The sequence below is a fragment of the Eumetopias jubatus genome, unplaced genomic scaffold, assembly GCF_037043125.1.
Source record: "Eumetopias jubatus isolate StellerSeaLion01/CBP00866 unplaced genomic scaffold, mEumJub1_p1.0 scaffold_3, whole genome shotgun sequence".
NCBI lineage: Eukaryota > Metazoa > Chordata > Mammalia > Carnivora > Otariidae > Eumetopias > Eumetopias jubatus.
Genome location: NW_028274809.1, coordinates 38,163,851 through 38,187,595, shown reverse-complemented (window position 1 = coordinate 38,187,595; position 23,745 = coordinate 38,163,851). Strand labels below are relative to the sequence as shown.

General features: G+C 40.1%; 2 protein-coding genes across 3 annotated transcripts; one reads left to right on the top strand and one right to left on the bottom strand.

The window, feature by feature from the left end:
• Positions 1-1,194: 1,194 nt before the first annotated feature.
• HSPD1 (heat shock protein family D (Hsp60) member 1) lies at positions 1,195-12,925 on the bottom strand. Of its 2 annotated transcripts, none has more exons than XM_028122155.2 (12): positions 12,774-12,925; positions 11,473-11,648; positions 10,028-10,280; positions 8,364-8,446; positions 7,706-7,801; positions 7,221-7,314; positions 6,800-6,968; positions 3,981-4,080; positions 3,173-3,418; positions 2,390-2,564; positions 1,916-2,094; positions 1,195-1,820 (listed from the first exon to the last, which is right to left on the bottom strand). In XM_028122155.2, exons 2-12 carry the CDS (start codon positions 11,644-11,646, stop codon positions 1,668-1,670), a joined length of 1,722 nt encoding a protein of 573 aa, XP_027977956.1. In that variant the 5' UTR covers positions 11,647-11,648; positions 12,774-12,925; the 3' UTR covers positions 1,195-1,667. The 2 variants fall into 2 exon arrangements, with proteins under 2 accessions (XP_027977956.1, XP_027977953.1); XM_028122152.2 differs by lacking the exon at positions 12,774-12,925 and adding an exon at positions 12,557-12,666.
• HSPE1 (heat shock protein family E (Hsp10) member 1) lies at positions 12,906-15,564 on the top strand. The gene is made up of 4 exons (XM_028122174.2): positions 12,906-13,220; positions 13,822-13,986; positions 15,050-15,139; positions 15,398-15,564. Exons 1-4 carry the CDS (start codon positions 13,218-13,220, stop codon positions 15,446-15,448), a joined length of 309 nt encoding a protein of 102 aa, XP_027977975.1. The 5' UTR covers positions 12,906-13,217; the 3' UTR covers positions 15,449-15,564.
• Positions 15,565-23,745: the final 8,181 nt, after the last annotated feature.

The window sequence follows — 23,745 nt, the reverse complement described above, 5'->3', positions numbered from 1 at the left end:
CTGCCTTCGGCTCGGGTCATGATCCCAGGGTCCTGGGATGGAGCCCCGCATCCGGCTCCCCGCTCAGCGGGAGGCCTGCTTCTCCCTCTCCCCCTGCTTGTGTTCCCTCTCTGCTTGTGTCTGTCAAATAAAATCTTTAAAAAAATAAAAAATAAGCAAGCCCTTTCTCGAAGGTTTCTTTTGATACTGGTTTGCCTTTTGCTACTTCTATAGCCAAAACTACATTCTAGGCACATTTTGTTCACTTAAAATGCTTTTTATTTAGCCCCCTTTAATCTCTTGTCATTCTGTTTCTAATCCAAGCAAAGCACAGATTATTTCTAGGTACAGATTTCAAGTGACTTTGGCTTTTGATCTGTGATGGACTTTATTTTTCCTTCTAGTTCTGTCCAAGCTTTGTACACAAGAACATTTACCTCAGTGCCTAGCTTATACCAGTCTCAAGGAAGCAGCCCCAAGGCCAGAGGAGCAGACTAGGTCTTTTGGCACAGGTGAAAGCAGTATGTAACAATATGTTGTTACACAAGATCTGTGCCTTGTAGTAAATCTTTCTGTCCCCAACATGAACACACCCAGGTACGGTCATAAAAATAAGCCACATTTCCATTATTTCCATTTCTAATAAAGACCAAGTGCATTGAGCCAGCATCTGCTTTAAATTCTTAACAAAGGTGAAGACACTGGGCTATCATGTAAGGATGCCCTTCCCCACTACTCATTATGCTTGAATGGCACACCCCTCTCCTTTCCACTAAAGTACACTCCTACAATACAAACCCTGCCCTTCTCATTTAACAGGAACCCATTTTTTTTTCTTGTAATCTCTACACGCAATGTGGGGCTCAAATTCACAAACCCAAGATCGAGAGAGCTCCATGCTCTTCCAAATGAGCCAGCCAGGTGCCCCAGGAATCCATTTATTATGCCAAGGCTTTGAAGCATCTCTATACCTCCACAAGAAATGACAGATTGCCCCCTTTCTTTATGATGAGACCTCAACACATGAAATACTGTCTCCACAGGAATGAGTTGTCACCTTTAAAACTTTCCATTACCTTTGTAGTAATGTAATTGTCTTTAGCAAAGAGAAACAGAATACTACAGGTGGAATAATGTTTTACACACTTGTGCCAAACCCTACCCCTCATCTATTGGCTTTCATTTCTCTTCTACATCATGGAAAGGCTAACACAATTAACTTTAAAGAAATTTTTATTACACAAAGGTTGTCACATAATTGGATATTTCTCTACTTTGTACACAATTATTCTTACTCTCCACAGAAAGGCTGCTTACTTTTCATCTGGTGATGGCAAACACTAAAATCCTGACTTTAACAGAATAGTAGTAAAAATGCCTCAGTGATTTAAGTTGAAAGCAGTACGTTGGTACATGGCTCTTGCACTCAGTTATCAGGAATGTACAAATGTCTTTTTATTCAAAAATACAAAATAAATTATCTGTAGGCATGGACAATGACAGCAGTAACCCATTATATGTTGTCAACTGAAACCAGTAACTGATGGTTATAGTGATTTTCTTAAACATCAGCCAGCCTTTTCTTCAGTCATTTCCTTCAACTGACTTCTCTGAAGTTACGGTTGAGGAGCACAGCCTTGAGCTTCCTCTCACAGTTCATTAATAATGGTAAAGCACTATTCTAGGAATCAGAACATGCCGCCTCCCATGCCACCTCCCATACCACCCATTCCACCCATTGCTGGGTCCTTCTCTTCTTTAGGAATTTCAGTGACTACAACTTCTGCGGTAGTTAACAGAGAGGCCACTCCAGCAGCATCCAATAAAGCAGTTCTTACAACCTGAGAAAAAAGTTTGATAAAATATTACTTTTCTTAAAAAATTAACAAGACTTAAAAAGAGTTCTTGAATTTTTAGAAAATGGTCAACTATTTACCTTAGTTGGATCAATGATTCCTTTTTCCACCATATTCACAAAATCTCCCAGCATAGCATCATAACCAACTTCTGAGGAACTCTGCATAATTTTCTCAACTATCAATGATCCTTCAACACCTGCATTCTTAGCAATGGTGATTGCAGGAATTTTGAGTGTTCTCTTAATAATTTCTATACCTAAAGATAACAAATTTTAGCAAATTTAGTTTCATTCTTTATAAAAATTACAACACAATTCTATCTGTGAGACTATTGATAGAGGAAAACCCCAACTGGGGAATTCCACAGGTCAAATCATTCCCCCTCAAAAACATGATTACATCTTTCATCTATTCTCTGATTATCAGTGCTATTCTATCTTTGTTATTCTGGAAATTGCTTTGTGATGTATTGTTCTATTTGACGGGCAGCAACAATATTCTAACAGACTAAAATCAGGCTGCAAATCAACTCATTTGTCAGGCAATTTTACCAATTTTTTGATCTTCGTTAGCTGGAGTTATTGAGTCCAGGGCTGGAATGCATCGGAGCAGGGCACAGCCCCCTCCCAGAACAATGCCTTCTTCAACAGCAGCGCGCGTAGCATTGAGGGCATCTGTAACTCGGTCTTTCTTTTCATTCACTTCAACATCACTTGTCCCACCAACCTAAAGATTCAAAGAGTTCCAGTTAGTATGGGCTTCTCCCATTCACGATGCTGACTGGCAAGAGTCACTAAAAAGCACTGGGTTTACTTTAAAAAAAAAAAATAGACAAAGTTGCCTACTTGTTAAAAGTGACTGCATGATTAAACAGCTAATGGGGGCGCCTGGGTGGCTCAGTTGGTTAAGTGACTGCCTTTGGCTTGGGTCATGATCCTGAAATTCCGGGATCATGTCTTGCATCGGGCTTCCCGCTCAGCGGGGAGTCTGCTTCTCCCTCTGGCCCTCCCCCCTCTCCTGCACTCTCTCTCAAATAAATAAATAAAACCTTAAAAAACAAAAACAAAAACAGCTAATACAGTGAGTGCAGGGTCCCACATCAGTCCAATACCAAAGTGCTTATTAACAAAACACTTTTTCCACAGAACACTCCCCAAGTTCAATTCTGGTTTTAAGGAAGGAGAGTATTCCAGCAAAAAAATTTTTATATAATATATATATATATCCATTTCCCAAAACATTTTGGTTACACAGCACTGTTAGGGAATACCACAGAAACAAAATCATTCTTGGGATCAGAACTCAAGAAGCTCATTCACAACAATGAATTTTACCTTCAACACAGCTACTCCATCTGAGAGTTTTGCCAGACGTTCATTCAGCTTTTCCTTTTCGTATTCACTAGTTGTGATATCTAACTGCTCAATGATTTCTTGAATACGTTTTTCAATTTGAGCCTTGTCACCTTTTCCTTTTAAGAGCATGGCATCATCTTTGGTCACAATGACCTCTCCAACTTTTCCTAAATCGTGAGGCTGAACATCTTCAAGATTTAGAGTCAATCCTTCTTCCCCAAACACCTACACAAAAACATTTAAAAATGAACGAGTTGCAGGTTTTTCATTATACCAGGTTTATCAATAATACCATCATGCAGGTGTTTTGATGAGAGAAACATCTTGTAATACTGTATTTCTTTGAAATGTGAGATTTCAAGACAACTGCTAGTCCAGGTAAGACTCGATCAAGTTTTTCACTAAATTTTCCACTTCACTTAATCCTCAGTATTCATTAGCTTTATTTGAGAAAAGTATAAACTCAACTTCTCCAAGGTCACTTTTGGTGGAACCGGGACTAGGCCTTATACTTAAACTCTTAAGTTCTATGTCTTTTCTACTGTATTCCTGAAAACAGATTGGTCAAATAATCCTATTCTGGGGCTAGACTCATGGCAAGTTAGAGAAGGGACCTTAGCACTATTTAATCAAAGCTTCACCTCTCAGACACCTAACAGAAACACAGAGTAAGTAAACAGTTGAGACAGTAATATCTGACATAACTGACAATAAAATCTACCTATAAATTTTAGGCCCGGGAAGTATAAAAGATTCAGTAAACCAACATCACATATATTTTACTTACCGCACCACCAGTAGCAATAGCCATGTCTTTAAGCTGGTTCTTTCTATTGTCACCAAAACCTGGAGCTTTGACTGCCACAACCTGAAGACCAACTTTTAGCCTGTTAAGAATAGTTATTAATAAGAATGAGATTTAAATCTAATAAAAATGCTTGTCTAGTTCTTAAGTACTAAGATTACTTAGGAAACCATTTTTTTTTTTTTTAAAGATTTTATTTATTTGTGAGTGAGAGAGAGCATGAAGGGGGAGACAAAGAGGGAGAGGGAGAAGCAGACTCCCTGCTAAGCAGGGAGCCCAATGTGGGGCTCAATCCCAGGACCCCGGGACTATGACGTGAGCCAAAAGCAGACATATAACTGACTGAGCCACCCAGGTGCCCCTGGAAACCTCACTTTTTAGAATTTTTTGCTTCCTAACAACTTTTGGTCAAACAAGGCAAGACAAAAGCAACTTCCCATTCATCCATATTTGCCAATATCCAATTACCTTCTTCACAAACCGTTGACCTTACTTTCCAGTTAAACTGAACCCAGGAACATAAATGTTAAATGTAAGCAAAAAACTTTTAAGTTAAATACAGTGATAACCATTTTATAGACTGTGAAAATCAGAACAATTACTAATTATTAAATTTGGGGGCTCTAATAAGCATTTACCCCTATCCTATGGGTTCTAGTTAGTATTAGATCAAGTTACTACTGAAGTTTGAGCAAGCAATGTTCTTAATTCAGTTCCTTTATAAATGTAAGAAGCTGATAATAACATTAAGGTCACATGCAATTTTATTAGATAATGAATACCTAGAATATATAAAGACATGTCCACTCAAGACTAGATTATGAAAGAGAAGGAGGGGGCACCTGGGTGGCTCAGTCAGTTAAGTGTTTGCCTTCAGTTCAGGTCATGATCCCAGGGTCCTGGGATCAAGCCCCGCATCAGGCTCCCTGCTCAGCGGGGAACCTGCTTTTCCCTCTCCTTTCTCGTTCTCTCTCTCTCAAATAAAGTCTTTAAAAAAAAAAAGTACTTTTAAGATTTTATTTATTTATTTGACAGAGAGAGAGGCACAGTGAGAGAGGGAACACAAGCAGGTGGAGAGGGAGAAGCAGGCTTCCCGCAGAGCAGGGAGCTCAATGTGGGGCTCGATCCCAGGACCCCGGGATCATGACCTGAGCCGTAGGCAGATGCTTAACAACTGAGCCACCCAGCCGCCCCAAGGAGTATTTAAAATTCAAGACAAAGTGGGTCTATTTTATTAAAAAGTCAAATAAAAATCAGAGGGATAAACTCGTGATAGTATGCCAAATAAATCAGCCATCCAATGTTACAGATACCAGTAAATTGGCTCAATGAACTCTGTTGGTCTGTAGGTCTACGTTTGTTTTTTATTTTGGCTTCAAATCCCACTATCTCATAAGGTTTTTCATAAACCAAAAAGCAAATCCAAGCTAACAAACATTCCAGGATACATCAACTCACTCGGAGCTTTTGTGTCAAGGTATGCACAATCTCTCATACATACCTATTTCATTTGTGCATTTCCATTATAATGAAATTGGAAAGTATTACTTTTTTTTTAAATAAGTATTTTATTTATTTGAAAGAGAGAACACAACCAGGGGGAGAGGCAGTGGGAGAGGGAGCAGGGAGCCCAACATGGGGCTCGATCCCAGGACTCTGGGATCATGACCTGAACTAAAGGCAGACACATCTGAGCCACCTCAATTCTAAGAGCAGAAAGAATATGTACTTTAATAATGCCCTAGTATTCTTATTTTTAAGTCTTTTTTTTAAATTTAAGTAATCTCCATACTCCACTGGGACTCGAACTCAACCTGAGATCAAGAGTCACATGCTCTTCTGACTGAGCCAACTAGACACCCCAATAATGCCCTAAAATTCTGTTTATAGCATTAACTACCTGTCTTAAAGTCAAAAGTAATACATTATAGATTAAGAAAGTGAATAAATCTCAATTTATCTTAGACTGAGTGTCAATTTCTCTACTTCAGACCATTAATTAAAAATTTTCTTAAATAGGGTGCCTGGGTGGTTCAGTCGTTAAGCATCTGCCTTCGGCTCAGGTCATGATCCCGGGGTCCTGGGATTGAGCCTTGCATCAGGCTCCCTGCTCGGCGGGGAGCTTGCTTCTCCCTCTCGCTGTCTCTGTCAAATAAATAAAAAATCTTTAAAAAAAATTTTTTTTCTTTAAATAGATTATATAACATACTGACAAATACACTTTGATCTAGAATTGAAAAAAACAGGGGTGCCTGGGTGGCTCAGTCGGTTAAGCATCTGCCTTCAGCTCAGGTCATGCTCCAAAGGTCCTGGAATCGAGTCCCGCATTGGGCTCCTTGCTCAGCAGGGAGCCTGCTTCTTCCTCTGCCTGCTTTCCCCCCGTTTGTGTGTGCTCTCTGACAAATAAAATCTTAAAATAAAATAAAATTAAAAAATAAGATAGAGAAAATATTTTAATTTACTTCTTCCCATGCAAAATTAATCGTGAGAATCTTTCTCCAGAAAAAAGTCATTTCTTCAAAACTGTAAACATTTATAATAAAAAATAGACACCACATACAAAATTAGGCTATCTTATGAAAAAGTCACACAAAATATTAAGGACTTTCAAAAAGAACCCATTCAAAAAGAAAGAACCATTATAACCGGACCAAGAGTTCCTAAAGCACACCTATATTACACACAAGGCTAGATACTAACACAAGTGGTTCGATGTGGGGGTACATAACGGAGATTTCAAACATCAAAATAAAAAATTGCTTTTCATTTGGAAATGTAAACCAAATACCATGGCCCATTACCTATTCAAAACAAGTGTACTCAGAGCTTCTCCATCAACATCTTCAGCAATTATGACCAACGGCTTACGGTGAGCATTGGCAATTTCAAGAGCGGGTACAATGGACTGGACACTAGAAATTTTCTTTTCACTCAGTAGAACATAGGCATCTTGGAATTCACATTTCTGACCTGCAAAAACAAGGAACATTTCAAAACTTAAAAAACTAACAATATTCTGAAAACAGCTGCAATTTATTTAAATGAAAAAGCTATAAACCATAGTTTGAGTACATTTCAAGTGACTAAGGAGTTCATGTTTTTCATTTCTCATTTACATAACTTTTGGAATATATAAATTTCTTTTCTTAGAGATATGACCTGATAAATGCTTATAATCTGACACATGGCAAGCTGTATTTTTTTTTAATTTCACTGACTTACCTTTTGATGTATTAATAAAGTATGGAGAAATATAACCTCGATCAAACTTCATGCCTTCAATAATTTCTAATTCATCATTTAGTGTTTTTCCATCCTATAAAAAAATTAGTTGTATGAATTTCATTAAAGAAACAAAAAATTATAACGATAGACCAGACTGAGAGACCCCACTGATCACGAGGGATCCAAGCCTGTAAGTATGCAAATGCCCTAGGGCATCCAACTCCCCATTCTGCAAAAATTTCAAAAATGTGTATTTGAATTTTTACATCTAGAAGACAGTATCATTTAAGTTAGAACGGATTCATTCCTGACAGCAAAGGCTAAAAATTCACACAAAACGCTGTAATTACTCTAGTGTACATAAATGCTAACGTTATCCATAAAGGATTTAAATATACAAAACATACAGTTTAAATTTTTGTATTTAAAAACTGTTTTGATCATCAGACAACTCATTCCAAGCTATCATGAAAAACACTTGCCTTTACTGTGATGACACCCTTTCTTCCAACCTTTTTCATTGCATCGGAAATGATGTTGCCAATTTCTTTGTCTCCATTTGCAGAAATCGTAGCAACCTACAACAATCAAGTCACTCTTCCAAGTTAAAAAGATAAGGCCTATGGCCCCAATCAGCTCCCCTCTGTTTCCTAGTAACTTCCAAAGTGATACATGGGGGCAGGGGGTGGGGTGGGGGGTGTGGGGGGAGGAGAGTATGGACAACGATGATGTGGTCTAATAGTTCTAACCAAGTGTTGGTTCTGTTTTCAGTTATTTTTAAATTCATCATTTGGCTACGTTGTTATTAAAAGATATGAAATAAACACAACTATTCTTAAAAAGGGAGGCTTCCCCACCCCGAAAAAGTGGCAATATTCTAACATGACAAAAAATTATTCACCTTTTGACAAATGGCTGAAGAACATTTTCCAAAACAAACAAATGAGTTTTAGAGCCAGGTAGAACTAAAGTGACAGCCCACTAAGACTCTAGTTATGGTCACTGCATTATTTTTAAATGTTTTGTAGCAGTAAGAAGAAACATGTTCAATGTTAGTGACTGGTTGGTATCATTATTCTGACACAGGTATGTGATTATGAAATAAAATCACGTTTATCATAAAATATGAAAAATTCTTACCTGAGCAATTTCTTCAGGGGTTGTCACGGGTTTAGACTGCTTCTTAAGTTCAGCAATTACAGCATCAACAGCTAACATCACACCTGATTCAAGAATAAACGCCATCACAATGCTTATTCTCTCATGGTTCCTTGTCAAGTAAAAATTTCAATTCATGTTAAATGTTTTTATGTGTTAATAAACCTATACTATGCTTCTGTGCCAGCACTTTTCTTAATCTCATGGAGTTGAATGGCATGCACCGAAACAGGAACTTTAATAAATGAAGACTCACAGAACAAAATTATTTTGAAAACTGGACTAAGGAAAAAAAAAGTGTCTAATTTCAAGAATCTCACCATTCAACTCATTCTGTATAAGCTATTCCCAATCCAATCATGTTGCATGTTTCCAACAGGGTGAGCCAATACTTCTCTCAATTGAATGACACGGTTATGCCCCTACAGGTTTTAATTATCTGAAATTTCCTCATTTAATATGTAATTATAAGCGAAATATTTGTTCTAACAGTCAACAGCATCACAACATGGATTTAGGATCACCCAATTTTGTTCAATCAGGATAGTGCTGGCTCTTCCCTTATTTTGAGAAATGTTAACTTCAAGAAAAAAATCCAGAGAAAGGCATGTAGTAACAATCATTTCTTTGGAGAAGTAATCTTAATAACCTCAGTTAATACTTGTCCATGATTTACACTCGGACTGCTTTTTTTTTTCCGAGAGAAAGAAAAAAGAGCAGGGGGGAGGGGCAGGCGGGGAGGGAGAGAGAATCTCAAGCAGGCTCCATGCCCAGCACAGAGCCTGATGTGGGGCTTGCCCTGAGATCATGACTTGAGCGGAAATCAAGAGTCGGACGCTTAACCGACTAAGCCACCCAGGTGCCCCTCAAACTGCTTTTTTAATGTAACACTCATCTGGACCTCAAACACGGAAATAGGTGGAATGCTGCTACATCAGTGTGCTGGGATGCCAATTCTGACAAAACTTGTTAATAGCATCCCCCTTTACTCTCAAGTCTCCTAATATGGACAATAATATACCCTAGAGATAAGTAGCAATTACATTTTCAAGATAGAAAAACCAAGTTTGAGTACATAGCTAAAAAAAAAAATGGCAGTGACAGGACTTAAGTCTCTATCACTATGGAGCTCATGCTGAGGAGCAGATCTTTAAATTGTGGCCTAGTTCCCCAAAGCAAGCAATAATAAACAAAATAAAGACCACTAATGTACTATGTGCTCTTAAGAGGTAAGAACAAACAAAACCCCCTGCTTTTCTATATATATATATTAAAAAAATTTGATATCCTGAGTGACTTAGTTTAGCCCTACTTTGTAATATAGCAAAACTGTATAATCTCTCCCTGTGCTAATCCCCAAAAGTTTACTATTTTCAAGGTACACAGTACATGCTGTATCTTCCAATAAACTTCCCTTATGTGCTGGGGCGGGGGTTGGGGGCTCAAAACACAGAGGAGAGAAGACAGGGAATGTCTCAGTTACATTTCCCTCCTTAACACCTAGCATAGTACACACTACATAAGCCAGGCATCCAGTCACTATCTGCTGAAGGAAAACTCAGGTTTTTTTGAGAGAGAGGAGAAACAAGAATCAACTTTTTAAGACACTTCAAAACACTGTGGTGACAATGAAGAGACTTTCCTACCTCTTCTGATTTCCACAGGATTAGCACCTTTGCTAATCTTCTCGAAGCCCTCCTTGGCAATAGAGCGTGCCAAGACAGTAGCAGTCGTGGTGCCATCCCCAGCCTCCTCATTTGTGTTATTGGCGACATCTTGAACAAGTTTAGCGCCAATATTTTTATATTTATCTTTTAAGTCAATTGACTTTGCTACAGTCACACCATCTTTTGTTACTTTGGGACTTCCCCAACTCTGTTCAATAATCACTGTTCTTCCCTATAATTACAGAAAAAAAAAAGTGACAGAACATAAGTGCTATTTAGCTTAAAACACAATGAGCAGTTTTGAATAATAGGATATAATTACTTGAAAGTCCCAACACAAATTGTCACTTTTATTAGATCTGCAGCATGAATCTCAAAGGCAAGTTCATCAGTGTTCTTAAGCTTATAGACAAAATGACCTCTTCTGCCAAGTGCTTAACTTTGCAAGAGATTTTATGATAGATAAAAATCCTAGAGACTACAAGATGTCCTCTCATTAAAAACACAAAACAAAAAAACCCCAAAACCCCCCACAAAATAAACCAATCTCGTAAATCATAATAAAATTCCAGAATATTCTTCACATAGTTTATAGTTAAGTTTTGTCTGGTGCCTGCTATCTTTGAAAGTGATGTGAAAACTTACTTTTAAACTGGCTTTAAAATTTAACTACTAAAATACTAACAGCAAGGCAAGTACAAGTCACTCTTCCAGGGAGGGCTGCTTCAGTGTTAAATCTCAATCATGGTGCAAACAGTATTGGCAGCTTCTGGATTTGAACCAAAGCTGCTACTTGTGAGGCATGCCATATTTTATACAGTCTATATCAATACTTTGATACTGGAACTGTCAGCCTGAAATTAAGCATCACTACACTTGTGCATCACCTTCAAAGGTCTTCTCAAATTATTTGTTACCCCTCACTCACCACCTCTTCACATTGAATGAGACTTAAAATTTTAAATGTGCTTTGGAACAGAATGGACAACATAAAAACATTAAGTAAAACTAGCACCTACAAGCACATACTTTAAGTACTACATACTAAATTACATGCTTCCATCAATGGTACGAACTACTGGGAAAAAATCTAAAACTTAGGCAAACAAGAATAAGTCTACCTTCCATTAATTCTACCTTCCGTTTGCGAATCCACTTTGATCTGTGAGTTACCACTCCGTTACATCATACATTATAGGAAAGAAAGTTCCGCAAATTTTAAAGAAACAGTTTAAGTTTTAAGACCATTGTATCTAAGTAAAAGAAAAAAAAATTAAGCAGTAATTGGGAACTCTTATGGGTATATTGGAGTTTCTCAACAATGGATACTTAAGTACTTACTGTTCAGTATGACTATCTGATATCATTAAAATACTATTTAACTCACAATATTATAAATTACAACAAAATAAAAACACTGATACCTTTGGCCCCATAGTAACGGCTACAGCATCGGCTAAAAGGTCTACACCTTGAAGCATTAAGGCTCGGGCATCCGCACCAAATTTCACGTCTTTGGCATAGGCCCGAGTGAGATGAGGAGCCAGTGCTCTGGATACTGGCCTAATTTGGCGAAGGACTGCGGGTAATCGAAGCATTTCTGTGGAGGGGGGGAATCATATTAGCAGTACATCAGTACTAGCAGTACCCCTGTGTATTACAGCAAACATGACATCTATACACAATAGAACAAAAAATGTTAAATGTAAGTTGGACTGACCTCTGCCAGTCACTACACCCAGGCCACGGAAACATGTTCAGAACACCACCTACCTGCGTTAAGTCCCCACGTGAGGCCGTCCCCGCGCCTAACCTAGAGCACTAGCACAAAGCACACACCATCTCCTTCTCCAAGGCCACCTACCCCAGCCGCTAGAAACGAGTTAATCTTTCACCGCTAAAATATCCTTGAGAGCAAATCCATTCTAAATGTCCTCCTGAAAAACCAAGTCTGCAGGAAAGGAGTGGGCTATAAACTAGAGCAACCAAGGCAGAAAAAACATTCCTGACGGTGCAAAAATCCGCTTAGCAAGATGTGTCTTCATGTATCCACTCGGGGCTACTGTATCAGAGCAGCCCGCAAGGCCGCGAGGCTGGGGGCTCTGGCCCAGCCCCACGTGTCTTTGCATTAGGACGCCCTCAGCAAGGTCAAGGGTGGAGAGCGGTCCAGGGGGCCAAAGGCGGCTGCGACCACCCTGCCCGGCACTCTGCAGTCGACCAAGACAGGGTTGCAACGCAAAGCCCACGCGAATACACTCCCCCGATTCCACACGAACTCCCGGACAAGCCCTCCCTCCTGCGCCCTGCCCAGGCGAACAATCCACGGCGCACGTGATGGGCACCGACATGGACCCGTGAGGCCTGGCCCGCTGGCCCAGGCCTGCGGCGCCGTAGAAAAGCCCTGGTTCTCGCCTGCTGGCCCAACCAGGCAACACCGCAGGGAGTGGGGAAAGGGCCGGCCTAGTGATCCCGGGCGCCTGGAGGTGGCGGCGCGGGGCGGCCGTGTACCTGCGGGGCAGCGGCAGAGCGTGCGGACCGTGAGGCAGGCCGTCGGAGGCGAGTGAGGGACAGAGTGCACGGCGCACACGGCAAAGAGCCCGTGTCCCCTCCCTCCGCCGCTTTCCCCCCGCCCCGCAGCACCGCGTGCGCGGGCGGCTCCCACCCCTTCCCGTCCGCCGGGCCCGGCAATCGGCACGCTCCATGCGCCAGCTCCGCCCCTCCCTACCCGAGCAGTGCCAGGCCAGCGGGCTCAGCCCTCTCCGGGCGGGCTTAGGCTAGTTCCCGGGCTGCACTCGGTTCCAGAACTTTCCGGGAAGCGCTGCGCTCTCTGTGGGTTAAGGTTCAAAGCGCGTCATTTCCGGGAGAGGAACGAAGCTAGTACTTTCACCTCGGCTGGAGGCCTAGAAAAGCCTAGAAAGAATTCCTCTTTTCTTCCGCCTCCCCGTACTCGCGTCAGTGGCCGACGCACAGACCTCGAGACGAATCGCAGCGCGCGCTAGTGCGGCCACCCTCTTTTGCGGGGAGGAGCGGGGGGGGGGGGGGTAGGAGTGAGCGCGCCTGCGCGCTGGGAGGCCTTTTCCCACGTTCACGTGGCCGAAGGGTCGTACTGCGGGTCTTCTTGCAGAAGCGGCAGCTCCAGAGCAGAGTACCAACTGCGGCGGTCGGCGTCATGGTGAGTCCCGCATGGGCTGGAGGCCGGAGAGCCCGGCTCTGCTTGAAGCGCATGGGCAGCCGGACGCTTCTCTTTGGGCCTACCTGGAGGGTAGGGGCCATTGAGTGATCTGCGCCTGCAACAACCCTGGAGAGGCCGGGGCTCTCCGCCAAGGGCTCTGCACGCGTGTGCCCCGCACGCCTGTGGACCTGGGGGCTGGAACCCCGACGCACGCGCCGCGGCGGACCCGAGTCTCCTGTGAGGCCTTTGTGGGTGGTAATATCTTGAAAAGCTTGGCTCCAGGCGCAGGGGTTCACTGTTTTTGCTGAAATTTTCCAGAGAAATCTGAGGAAGGAAAATATTTGACCTTGAAATAAACTAAGGTTGCCCTTAAAGCTCGTCTGATTGCTGACCAGAGGAGCCAACAACGACCCCTAACATAATACGGAATGGGAAATTAAACTCAGAACGTAGAGCAAAACATTCAAGTGGTTTTCTTTAACGAATAATCTTTTTTTTTTGGCGTTGAATTTGAAAGCCACACGTGCTTTTTGATGTGTAACGCTTTTAAGGTAATCACATAACTGTTTTTGTTTCAAATTTAACATTTCTCTTTTTACAGGCAGGGCAGGCGTTTAGAAAGTTTCTTCCCCTCTTTGACCGAGTTTTAGTTGAAAGGAGCGCAGCTGAAACTGTAACCAAAGGAGGTATTATGCTTCCAGAAAAATCTCAAGGAAAAGTGTTGCAAGCAACAGTAGTAGCTGTTGGATCGGGCTCTAAAGGAAAGGTAAATGGGGCTAAGGTGGAACTATTTTTATGTGAAGTGGAGGAGGAAAAAGTTCTTGGTGATTAAAAGTGGTCTGTTAAATAGCTTTGTGTTATCTTCAGGATCATTCCCTAATTCAGTCACGTCTAATCTGCTTCTTCAACGAAAATGACTGTAGAATGAAGTTGCTTATTTTGTGTGATGGAGAGTTCCAGAGTATTAAAATCAGTAACCATTTGGTAGTCTAGTATGACCAGCGTTTTCTTCAAATTCTAATTTTTTGAAAAAACAAAAAATAATGCTTACAGATGATCCATGGGTGCTTTTACGAGTTGAGGGGAAATTTAAACTCTAGATTTAACCTCTAACACTGTAATTGCCCTAATCTTTTAACCATTTTTGGCCTTAGTTGGTATACTACTGAAAGGAATAGTTTGGACCTAGCCTTAAAGGCATTCTCCAATTGATTAGACTTCAGATTTGAAAGTCAGCCAGAATACATAATAAATGCCTTTGGAGTCAGATACAGTGATTGCATTGTTCCAGTTGCCTGTAAGAAAGAAAGTTATAACAAGGAGGTATCTTGGAGTCAGAATAGGAAGGTTTTGGGGAGGGGGCATTATGCTGCAGTCTCTCTCCTTAAACCTGCACTTTGATTGAAAGGAAATTGAATCATGAAAGAAGTATATGTTCTAAATTCTGTAAATACCTGTTGAATGTTTGTGTATTAGAAGTTGTTAAATTTGACTACCATAATCTGGTTTTTAAAACTGATTTATTTCACGTAGTCTGGAGGTTATGTTAATATTTAACAATGAAAAAGTTAGCTTAAGTTAGCTTCACCATTTTAACTCTGAACTTTACTCTGAAATTAGGTTTTAGTTTAAGCCTCCATGTATGCATTGTTTCAAAGTAATTCTACAGTGATTTTTGAGCGAAGAACTGATTATAGTGTAAATCATATCACTTGGTCACCACATCCTTTTTTAACAGTTGATTTGAATGAGCATATTTAATTAATAGAAGGTGTAAATATTTGGTGAACTAGGTGTTTTGCTGATAAATATCCTTATTTTTTTTTAAGGGTGGAGAGATTCAACCAGTTAGTGTGAAAGTTGGAGATAAAGTTCTTCTCCCAGAATATGGAGGCACCAAAGTAGTTCTAGATGACAAGGTGTGTAAACTTATTTCTTAAAAGTTAAAATATTTGTGGGGCACCTCGGTGGCCCAGTCAGTTAAGCAGCTGCCTTCGGCTCAGATGGTGATCCCAGGGTACTGGGATCGAGTCCCACACTGGGCTCCCTGCTCAGTGGGGAACCTGCTTCTCTGCCACTCCCCTGCTTGTGTTCTCTTTCTCTGTCAAATAAATAAAATCTAATAAAGTTAAATATTTATTACTAGTTTTCTTAACTAATGGCTTCTCTCTTTGCAGGATTATTTCTTATTTAGAGATGGTGACATTCTCGGAAAGTATGTGGACTGAAATCATTATTAAAATGGCATGAAGTGAAGCTGCCCATTCCAGTGAAGTGAAATCTTTCATCATGTAAATAATTTTCATGTCTCTCTTTTATAATAAACTAATGGTATCCAAACTAATGATATCCAGTGTCTCTAAAATTCAGTTTTAGTGTACTGATACAAACATTAGTAAATAAAAATGCATAAATGAGTGGTTAATCTTTATTTGGTAATTTAAGATGGTTTTAGGGTTCTCCAATTTTTTTTTTTAAGTAACCAGAGATTTCTGGGAAAACAGGCTTTCCACTCTTCACATTGAATTTAACTTTATTACACAGATTATTGATGCTGATACAAAGCCATTGATTTACACTTACTTACATTTTTAAAAGTAGCAGTATTTTAACCTCATGTATAACAAGCTTACATTGAAGTATAGTCATTTATGGAATCTAGTGTTAAATATCTTGTTTTGTAAGTATTTAGAAAAACTTAGTGAAGTTGCCCAGTTTTTAATACTTCTACATAATTTACTTCGAAAAAAATCCATGGGAGGTTTAATAGCTACTACTGGTTGAATGCCTTTTATGTGCTGCATGCTGGTGATTACAGCTAACACCTCAGGAGCATTTTCTATCCACTGGCTACTGTTGTGGGTTCTTGGTGCATATCACTTGCCTAATCTTTCAACAACCCTCTAGGGTACAGTCATTCTCATCTTGCAAATAAGGAAGGTAAGGCACACACACACACCACACACACGTTGAGTAATAACCAAGCACAGTAGGAAGTGACAAAGGCAGATTTGGCAGTCCACCTCCAGATGCTGCTGTCTGAAACTTCGTCTGTGGCTACTTTGTCAGATAATTCTAAGCACTCGATACACATCATTTCAATCCTTGTTGATGACCACTGCGATCAGGGATGGGTAGTACCCGAGTGGTAATTACTGGTATCTAGTTCATAATTTGTTGAATTTAACAAATAGGAAACGGAGTTAGAGCTGGACAAATAGCTTGATTTAGCTATAGCAGCTAGAGAAGGTTTGAATCCAAACAGTCCTACACCAGACTTGATTACCAACCCCTAAACTGCCTCTCAGACCAGCTATTCTTGGTCAAATTTTCTAGTTTTGGTTACCTATAAATCAGTCTGATCATGTCTTTTAGAGTGTGCCCTATATTTGTCGTATGGAATTGAAATCTAAATGAAGTAAATGGCAGGCACCTGAGTGGCTCAGTTAAGCGTCTGCCTTTGGCTCAGGTCATGATCCCAGGGTCCCAGGATTGAGCCCCAAATCAGGCTCCCTGCTCATTAAGGAGCCGGCTTCTCTCTCTGCTGCTCCCCCTGCTGTGCTCTCTCAAAATCTTAAAAAAATTGTAAATGGCATGGAGTAAGTCTCAACTTTCGGTCATGTCCTTATCAGTAAAGTGTGTGTGTACGTTAATGCTTTGGTGCCACTTGGTATACGAAGGCTTAATCTTTGTTATCCTCAGTTATGAGAGTTAAAAGTTTAATTTACAGCACCCTAGTGGGTCATCAGTTTCCTGTTGTCCCTGAAGGACAGCTAGATAATCTGTTTTGCTCTTTATAACCTTGTCAAGCATGGATTTCCTTTTACCAATGAGAAAACTGACTCAGTAGAGATGAGGAAACTTGACTTCAAGGCTCCATGGCTGGTAAATTGTAGAGTTGGGCAACCAGTGCAGAGGCCATGTTCCCCAATTCTGTTTTTCAAACACCCAAGCAAATGAGTTTGAGATAAGGCAATAGTTTCCAAACCTTGGATCATCCAAGTATGTTTAAAATTTCAGGACTCCATTTATAATCTCCTAAATTAGAAGGATGGGGGAGTTCTTGTTTGTTTTGGTACCATAGAAGTAGTCCCATGATGCTTGTCTAGCAGAATTTCTAAAATAATTTTAGATTGTGAGATGATATGGGAATTAATAGGGAAAAGAACTTTGGCATGAGAAATTTAGGCCAAAAAAAGTGCTGAGGGTGTGGAACCACGTTTCACAACATGCTGTCATTTATCTTTTGGTCAACAAAAAAATAAGGTAAAATAGAATTACAACTGGAATTTTTGTGATTATACTACCATTTTTGAGCATTTGCCATGCACTGTTCTAGGCATTTAATACATAATCTTGCTTAATTACATGTAATTAAGCAACCCTGTGAGGTGGCTATTCCTTGCCTCATAGGTAAAGAATAACTTGCTCAAGGTGATACCCCTTTTAAGTCATAGCTTAGGATTGAAATCAGGTTTGTCTGACTCCAAAGTATGCTTCAAGGGGTGCGTGGGTGGCTCAGTTGGTTAAGGGTCCAACTCCTGATTTGGGCTCGGGTCATGATCTCAGGGTCATGAGTTTGGGCTCCACATGTGGCATGGAGTCTGAGATTCTCGCTCTACCAACCCCCCCACACATTGGATCTGTTTCTCAATGAATAACATCTTTTAAAAAAGTGTGCTTTAAACTACTCTACACAAAAAATTGGGGAAATTGAGAATAAAATTACTCGGAAGCTATTGTGTTTGCATGGGTATTACTGTTAACATGGTTTTCCCTACTATTATTCCAGAAAGTGTATGCTTTACAAAAACTTTTATCTAAAAAGTTGATTATAAGGTTTCAATTTTATTTTATTATAAGAACACAACATGAGGGCGCCTGGGTGGCTCAGTTGGTTAAGCGACTGCCTTCAGCTCAGGTCATGATCCTGGAGTCCCAGGATCGAGTCCCACATCAGGCTCCCTGCTCAGCAGGGAGTCTGCTTCTCCCTCTGACCCTCTTCCCTCTCGTGCTCTCTATCTCTCATTCTCTCTCTCTCAAATAAATAAATAAAATAAAAATCTTTTAAAAAAAATAACATGAGATTTATCCTCTTAACAGATTTTTAAGTGTACAATACGGTATTGTTAATTATAGGCACAGTGTTGTAACAGCACATCTTTAGAACTTTTTCATCTTGCTTATCTGGAACATTATGTCTTGATTAGCAGCTCACCATCCCCCCCCCCCGCCCCCAGTCCCTGGCACCTACATTCTACTCTGCTTCTATGAGTGACTATTTTAGATAAGTGGAATATTACAGTATTTATCCTGTGTTTGACTATTATAATGTCCTCAAAGTTTATTCATGTCACATATTGCAGTATTGTTTAAAGCTGAATGTATATATACCATGTTTCCTTTATCCATTCTTCTGATAGATGGACATTAGGTTGTTTCTACATCTTTAGCTCTTGTGAATAGTGCTGCAATTAACATGGAAGTGCTAATATCTTTTAGAGATTCCTGATTTCAGTTCTTTTGGATAAATATGCAGAAGTGGGATTGCTAGATAGAACTATGGTAGTTCTGGGGTGCCTGGGTGGCTCTGTTGATTAAGTGTCTGCGTTTGGCTCAGGTTGTGATCCTGGGGTCCTGGGATCCAGCCCCCCACTAAGCTCCCTGCTTAGCAGGGAGTCTGCCCCTCCCTCTCCCCCCCCCCGCTCATGTCCCATCTATCTCTCTCTCTCATAATAAAATCTTAAAACTATGGTAGTTCTATTTTTAATTTTTTTTAAGATTTTATTTTTTTTAAGAAATCTTGACACCCATCAGAGGGCTCTAACTCACAACCCCAAGAACAAGAGTTGCACACTCCACCAACTGAGCTCGCCAAGTGCCCCTCTATTTTTAATTTTTTGAGGAACCTATGTACTGTTTTCCATAGTGGCTGCACCCTTTTGCATTACCATCAACGAACATGGATCATAAGGTTTTATATATTAGAGGTACTAACTTGTCATATTTGTCCTAATTTGATGTGCAGTTTTTGTTTCTAGCTAGTCAAATCTCACTTCTAGTAGTTTTTAAAATACTGAACATTTAATTAATCCATAATTTATTTACTATATGGTCTATGTGTCTTTTTTTTAACCAATGATTAGCTTGTGTTAACTTTAACCATTTTACCCACCACCACTACCCCACCTTGAAATTTGAGGTATCACCTTTATTGTACATTAAATTTTTAAATACGTCTACTTGTGGGTTTTATAGGCTTGTTCCATTGATTTCTCTATTTCACCACATTGTATTCAATATAAATACAAACTTTTATATTTAGGTTTGATATCTGATAAGGCAAGTCTTCACCTGCACTTACCTGGTTATGAACATTTTTAACCTTCTTGGTAAGGACTACCAGATTGCTCTCCAGAGTGATACCAAGTCATGCCTCTTCCAGCAAGTTGTTGTTTCACTGCACCCACACCAAAATGGAGTTTTGAGCTTTTGATTTATTTATGTGAAGAGTATTTACATGGTTTCCTTTACTGTTAAGCAACCTTGTAGAGAAAGCCCAAACAAATCTAAGCTATGATCCTGTGTTGCTTACATTATAGTTCTATGACATGGACAAATCACCTAACCCCTCTTAGTTTAAGAATTAACTGTAAAAGGAGGGGACTCGATGTCCCTTAATATTTTGAGTCAGGCCTGTTATTTTTTTTCCTTAAACTTTGATTTTACTTAAAAATGGGTAGGGTGCCTGGGTGGCTCAGTCGTTAAGTGTCTGCCTTCAGCTGAGGTCATGATCCCGGGGTCCTGGGATTGAGCCCCGCATCAGGGTCCCTGTTCAGCGGGAAGCCTGCTTCTCCCTCTCCCACTCCCCTGCTTGTGCTCCTTCTCTCTCTCTGTCAACTAAATAAATAATCTTAAAAAAATAAAATAAAAATGGGTAACATTCACATAGTTAAAAATTCAAAAGGATATACACTGAGGCGCCTGGGGGGCTCAGTTGGTTAAGCGTCTCTCTTCTAGTTTGGTCATGACCCCAGGGTCCTGTGATCGAGCGCAGCATCAGGCTCTCTGCTCAGCGGTGAGTCGGCTTCTCCTCGCTCTGTGATCTCTCTCACTTTCACTCTCTCTCAAATAAATAAAATCTTAAAAAAAGGGGGGATATACACTAAAGAGATATACGCTGAAAAGTATCCTTCCCTCCCCTATCCCCCAGCCACAGAGTTCCATCCTTAGAGGCAACTAGTGTTACATTTTATATTTTCAGGGGTACCTTGCCTGTACATTTTCTGTGTGAGTGTGTGTGCACATGTGTGCTAGGGCATGTATATATATACGTGTCTTATGTATGTGAAATATACTCATTTTTCTTTTTCAAAAAATAACATTCCATACACACCATTTGGCACCTTTTTTAATATTGTCTTTGGAATGAATCTACAAGGAACATAAAGAGCCTTTTAAATTTTCATTATAGCTGTATAATGTTCTGTTATATGGGTGAACCATAATTTAAGCATTCTCCACTGATGAATATTTAAATTCTAGTCTTATGCTATTCAAAATACTTCTGCGGTGAATAAAATTTTTGCATAAATTACTTGCATACGTGAACAAGTATATCTGTAAGATTAATTGCTATGTCAAAGGGTATGTGGATTTCAGTCATATGTGTATATACATACCCCTAACTCCAAGTTGCCCTTCATAGAAGTTCTATCAATCAACAGTCCTAACAGCAATGGAGACTGATTGCTTCCCAGCCTCAATAAGAGAGGATGTTATAAAGGTTTTATTTTGCCATTCTTATAATTTTACTTTTATCATTATGAAATGAGATGAGCATCTTGTGTTTGACACTCACCTCTGTTTCCTTTATTGTTAACTGACTATTCCTAGTGGCTGTGAATATCCTCTGCTTGTCTATTGGACAATTGGGCTTTTATGATTTGTGTGATATCTTTATTTACTAGGGAAATTGGTTCTTTGTGATAAGTTTTTCCCTCCCGTTTATCATTTTGAATTTGATTCTGTTTATGCTTTGAACTTGCAGGAAGTCATTTTGGTATAGCTGAATTAATATTTTCCATTTATGGCTTCTGGGTATTATGTCAAACTGAAAAGTCTTCTCTAATACTTAAAGGTTCTTCCATGGTTTCTATAGGTGTTTTTATAGTTGCAGGGTCCTGGGATCAAGCCCCGCATCGGGCTCCCTGCTCTGCGGGAAGCCTGCTTCTCCCTCTCCCACTCCCCTGCTTGTGTTACCTCTCTCGCTGTCTCTCTCTGTCAAATAATAAATAAAATCTTAAAAAAAATAATAATAAAATATTTTCTTCTAAAACTTTAATAGATGTCAAGGAATATTTAATTTGTTTTTAAGATTTTATTTTTGGGGGCGCATGGGTGGCTCAGTTGTTAAGCATCTGCCTTCGGCTCAGGTCATGGTCCCAGGGTCCTGGGATCAAGCACATCCGGCTCCCTGCTCCACGGGAAGCCTGCTTCTCCCTCTCCCACTCCCCCTGCTTGTGTTCCCTCTCTCGCTGTGTCTCTCTCTGTCAAATAAATAAAATCTTTAAAAAAAAGAGGGGCACCTGGGTGGCTCAGTTGTTAAGCGTCTGCCTTCGGCTCAGGTCATGATCCTGGGGCCCTGGGACCGAGTCCCGCATTGAGCCCAGCATCGAGCCCCACATCGGGCTCCCTGCTCTGCAGGAAGCCCGCTTCTCCCTTTCCCACTCCCCCTGCTTGTGTTCCCTCTCTCACTGTGTCTCTCTCTGTCAAATAAGTAAATAAAATCTTTAAAAAAAAATTTATTTTTAAGTAATCTGTACACCCAGTGTGGGGTTTGAACTCACCACCTCAAGATCAAGAGTCACGCACTCTACCAACTGAGCCAGCCAATTATCACAGGAATACTTTTATACTTGCTTTCAGCCTCTGTGAGGTAGAAAGAAGTGCTGTGCATTATTTTCATTACAAATAAAGAAACTTTTGATAGTTCTTTCAAAGTCTTACAGTCAACAGGCAAGAGAATCTAGATTTTCTGAATCCCAGCCCAGAGTTTTTTCCATTTGTCCATATTACCTTTAAAAGGACTATTCCTTCTTTAACCAATATATTCAAGTAACCCATTAGTACATGTAATTATTATCCATGCTCATGCTCTTTCTTTTCTTCTTCTTCCCTCCCCTCTCTCACCCCCCAAATTAACACTCGTTAGAAAATTGTTTTTGTTTGGAGGTCATAATATGCAGACTGACAGAGGAGTTAAAATGTGAAGGTTATGAGCTAGAAACATTTCAACTGTGAAGAACAAGGTTCTTCCTGTGACCAAGGCCAGAGTTGACATCCTAATGCAATTTTTTCAGACTTTTCAGAGATAAATGCCTATTCTGTTCCTGAATTTAATACCTACTTCTTCACTTTTTCTCTTGTTCTTTTCAGATGAGGTGAAATCATATAACAAATCTGGACTTAAGAGAACATTAAGATGAGCCCCTTCAATTATAGGTAACTGATATTTGCAAATCAGGGACACTACCACACAATCTGAGAAATATTAACTTAATCCTTGGAGTGAGGTAGAGTTGTTCACGGACTTAAAAGCCTACCTAGGACTCTACTCTTCCCAGACCCACCCCGTGTCTCTTAGGAAGGCAACATTTGGGTGCCACTTGTCCTAGATTCTCACCATATTTAGCAAGAGAATTGGTGATTGTGCATTTGTCCCTACTGCTAGACTCTAAGCAATTTATAAAGATTGGGCCTTTTCATACTTGTACCTCAGTGCTGAACACATAGTGGGGCTTAATAAATATTTCTGGAAAGAATAAATCTTTTGATATACTAGGAAATAATGTTGGAATTAAGTTCCTTGCTCTGGAAAAATTACCAGTCTATCCATCTTCCAGAAAAAAGGAATCTTACTTAAAGGCAAACCAACTTCCTGTTGTCTAACCCCTTTGAGCAAAGTTCCAAGTCACTGACAGTTATTCAGTTTGCACCCACTAGTTTAACCAACCTTTCTTGCATTCCTCCCTCCGTTTTTGGAGGCTGTCTGTGATATAGCTCTCAGGCATTCTCAATACACCTTTAGGTGTATTTGATGGGATATCTGATGTTTTCTTCTTTTGGAAATCACCCTAGTATATGCAGTTTTCACCCTGTGAGCTGGCTTCCCATTTGGTATCCTATGGCCTCCCTTATCCCAGATCAAAGATTTAACGTTTCTAAACAGGAAACAAAAGTTTGCCAAAACTCCCATGATTTCATAACGTTAAGAGAACACTTAAAACTTGCAACAAAGGAAATTTAGAATCATGTAAAGATGTACAACTCCCACCGTCTGTCAAGGGGCATTTTCTCCTCCTGCTTCTGACCTGCAAAAAATACGAGCTAATTTTGTCTGCCTAACGCACAATACCAGATGTCCACGCTCTCAGATAATTAGCCTCTGAGTCTTTTATCTACACAAACTCGTCATTGAAAAGGTCCTTGGCTTTTAAGTCAACGGATGGTGAAAATATCATTT